Source organism: Aegilops tauschii, chromosome 7 (assembly GCF_002575655.3).
Source record: "Aegilops tauschii subsp. strangulata cultivar AL8/78 chromosome 7, Aet v6.0, whole genome shotgun sequence".
Taxonomy (NCBI): Eukaryota; Viridiplantae; Streptophyta; class Magnoliopsida; order Poales; family Poaceae; genus Aegilops; species Aegilops tauschii.
This window is the reverse complement of record NC_053041.3, coordinates 630,870,691-630,874,281: the sequence shown is the minus strand read 5'-3', so window position 1 is coordinate 630,874,281 and position 3,591 is coordinate 630,870,691. Positions and strand designations below refer to the sequence as shown.

The 3,591-nt window shown below is 45.4% G+C and overlaps 1 protein-coding gene across 1 annotated transcript; it reads right to left on the bottom strand.

The window, feature by feature from the left end:
- Positions 1-1,410: 1,410 nt before the first annotated feature.
- On the bottom strand, positions 1,411-3,591 carry LOC141027555 (uncharacterized). The gene has a single exon (XM_073504622.1). The coding sequence runs from the start codon at positions 3,589-3,591 to the stop codon at positions 1,411-1,413; it is 2,181 nt and encodes a 726-aa protein (XP_073360723.1).

Here is a 3,591-nt window from a genome sequence, read left to right as displayed (position 1 = left end):
ACACAGTTCAGAAACGCCTCAGCTACTGTTTCTGCAGAAAATGGATGGTGCAGAGGGATAAAGTGCCCATACTTAGAGAGGTTGTCAATGATAACCAGCAGACAATTGTAACGACCTGATATAGGTAAACCTTCCACGAAGTCCATGGTTACCATTTCCCAAGGCAGAGAAGGGATAGGCAAGGGCTGGAGTAATCCAGGGTAAGGTATCCTTTCTGGTTTAGCTTGTTGACAGGTGATACAGTGCTGCACATGCTTCTTGATATCACCTCTCATTCCTTTCCATCTGAACATCTGCTTGATGCGTTTGTAAGTGACAGGAAAACCAGAATGTCCGCCCAAGGGACTGTCATGGAATGCAGCACAAATTTTGCTGTGAAGCAGAGGATCATTGCCAACCCAGACACACTTGCCTTGTTTCAGAATACCAGCTTTGAGTGAGAATTTGTCACTAGTTGTAGGGAACACCGCCAGTTGTTGGACCAATTCAGATGCAACTGGATCATTGATATAACTTTGCATGATCTCTTCTAGCCAGGCAGGTTGTGCTGAGGAGATGTGATGCAGTTCAGGTAATACATCACCTGCAGTAGCAGGTCTCCAAGATAGGGAACTAGCAGCACTGTTCTCTACTCCTTTTTTATATTCAATGGAATATTGCAGTCCCAACAGTTTAGTCAGTGCTTTTTGTTGCCACCTTGTATGTAGTCTCTGCTCAGATAAGCAAGCTAGACTGCGCTGGTCAGTTTTATAACAAACTCCGATAGCTGTAAGTATTCCATTGCTCCACTGCCAACAGAATTGCCAAATATTCTTTTTCATAAACTGACAGTGTTTGATTCTGGGCCCTAGTGCTTTACTAACATAAGCAATGGGGTGTCCTTTCTGCATCAGCACTGCTCCAACTCCAACATCACATGCATCAGTTTCCACCACAAACTTTTGAGTGAAATCTGGTAATGCTAGCACAGGGGCTGAAACCAAGGCTTGCTTTAAATTCAGAAAAGCTTGTTGTTCATTCTGAGTCCAAAGGAATGGGACTCCTTTCTTCAACAGATTTGTTAAGGGCTTGTTGATCATACCATAGTGGGCAATGAACTTCCTGTAATAACAAGCAAGACCAAGAAATCCTCTCACCTCTTTAGCAGTTTGAGGCACTGGCCAGTCCTGGATAACAGTAATTTAGAAGGATCTGTAGCAACCCCCTTGTCACTGATAACATGTCCCAGATAAGCAATCTAATTCTGAGCAAAAGCACATTTAGATAACTTGACTTGCCACTGGTGTTGGAGCAGTAACTTCAGGACTTCAGCTAAGTGTTGCAGGTGTAATTCATAAGAAACACTGAATATTAGGATATCATCAAAGAAAACCAAGACATTCTTTCTGATGTGAGGAGCCAAGGTATCATTCATTCCAAAATTGGAAGTGTTAGGTCGTCCAGTAAGACTAAATGAAAGTACCAGAAACTCAAAATGACCAAAGTGTGTTTGAAAAGCAGTCTTGTGTTCCTCTCCAGGTGCCAGTCTGATCTGGTGGTAGCCAGACCTAAGACCAATTTAGAGAACCACTTAGCTCCTGCTAGTTTATTAAGTAGCTCATCAATAATGGGAATTGGATATTTGCTCTTCACTGTGATAGCATTCAGCTTCCTGTAATCAAAGACTGGTCTCGATGTTTTATCCTTTTTCTGAACCATAATCATGGGAGAGGAGAAAGCACTGTTGTTGGGTCTAATAATGCCAGATGCTAGCATATCCTTGACTTGCTTCTCCATTTCATCCTTCAGAGCAGGTGCAATTATGTAAGGCCTGTTGTAAACTGGTTGTGCTCGAGGTACCAATGGAATAGTGTGGTCATATTTCCTCCTTGGAGGTAGACCAGTGGGAGCCTCAAATACAGGAGCAAATCGTTGCAATATTTCCTGAACTTCAGGAGGAACATCGGTTAAAGAGGGATTTTTAGTTGCCAGCAAAGCAGATAATTCTACCATAGCAAACATTTGGGGAGCCGCATCCTGACCAAGCAATGTGATCATTTTGTCCTCTAGGTGAAATGATTGCCAATGAGCAGCCCAGTCCACTTGCATGGGGCTGTGTGCAGCCAACCAATCTAATCCCAAGATTCCATCATAAGATCCCAGGGGAAACACCTTGAAAGTGCTGGTAAATTCATGTCCAGCAAAAGACCAAAGTCCTTTCAACAGTTGCTTATTGCAGGGAACCACCCTGCCATTAGCTACTTTGACCATGGTCACAGGCATCTCAGTGATCCCTTTAATAGTGATTGTAGTAGCAGTATCTAGGAAAGTGTGGGTACTGCCTGAATCCACTAAGAAAACCAGTGATCTCCCTTGAAGTTGTATTTTTAATTTCATGGTAGTTGTTGCTGGGGCTGTTACATCCCCCATTGTCGCAGCTGATATACTGATCGCATTAGCTTCAGTTGAAACAGAATCCTCTGAGTCACTTTGTTCTGATGGCATGCTCTGAACATAGTCCAGCATTTCTTGTACTACGTGCAGTTGCTCCTCTTGTTTGCAACGATGGTCTTGAGCCCAGCGCTCCCCACAGATGAAGCACAGGCGCTTGGATTTTCTATAAGCACGGAGAGCAGACCAGTGGTCTTCAGTTGCAGTTGAACGTTGTGTGTCAGTAGAACGTTTGTCCTCCACTGGTTTACTGACAGAAGTTCTACTAGAAGAAGGTGTGCTGCGTTTACTGGAAACTGATCCAACTGAACTTTCACTCAACTCTTCAGATAACAGTGCTAAAGCATAAGCCGAGTCCAAATCAGCTGGCTGTTGCATCCCTACAATAAGCCTGACTGATGGTGTTAATCCTTCCATGAACCTCGTCACATAATGCACAGGGTTAGGATCTGTTTCATACGCAGTCAGTTGATCATACAGCTCTGAAAGACGCTCAACATACTCCTCCACCGTGCTTGTCTGACGCACATGAAACAGCTGCCACAGAATATTCTGATGTTTATTGCGACCAAAACGGGATTGCAGCAGTTCACAAAACTCTGTCCAGGATACATTTGGGGCACGGCGTTGCACCGATTCAAGCCAACGCACCGCTGTACCATCAAACAGAGCAGACGCAAAAGGAATCCACTGGTTCGATGGTGTATTCCAAAACCTGAAGTAATCTTCGCATTGAGACTGCCACAACTTTGGATTAGACCCATCGAATCGAGGAAGTTCAATTCGAGGACCAAAACTCTTGCCATCTGACTGATACGGTCTGAATCCTTCACCAATACCAATAATCTGACGCGAATGGGACGGATCTGTAGTCATACCTCGAACAGGAGGAGGCACATATTTTGGACCTGAATTCCTTTGTTCAGCTTCAGAGCGACATCCGTCAGAACCACTGGAGCCGCTGCTCGGAGGTCGAGTGCGCGTTGGTACCGCCATGGTGCGCGGAGATGGCGGCGTGGGTGGGAATGACGCAGCGCCTCTCTCGGTACCGATCTTGCCTCGAAGCTCGTCCAGATCGACGCTGGTGGCGAGCTTGGCGTCGTCGATGCGGCCGGAGAGTTGGTCCAGCTTGGAGTCCAGCTTGGCAAAGGCCGCCGTCAT

Coding starts and splice junctions, on each gene's coding strand:
- LOC141027555 (XM_073504622.1), bottom strand. CDS start 3,591: ATGACGGCGGCCTTTGCCAAGCTGGACTCCAAGCTGGACCAACTCTCC.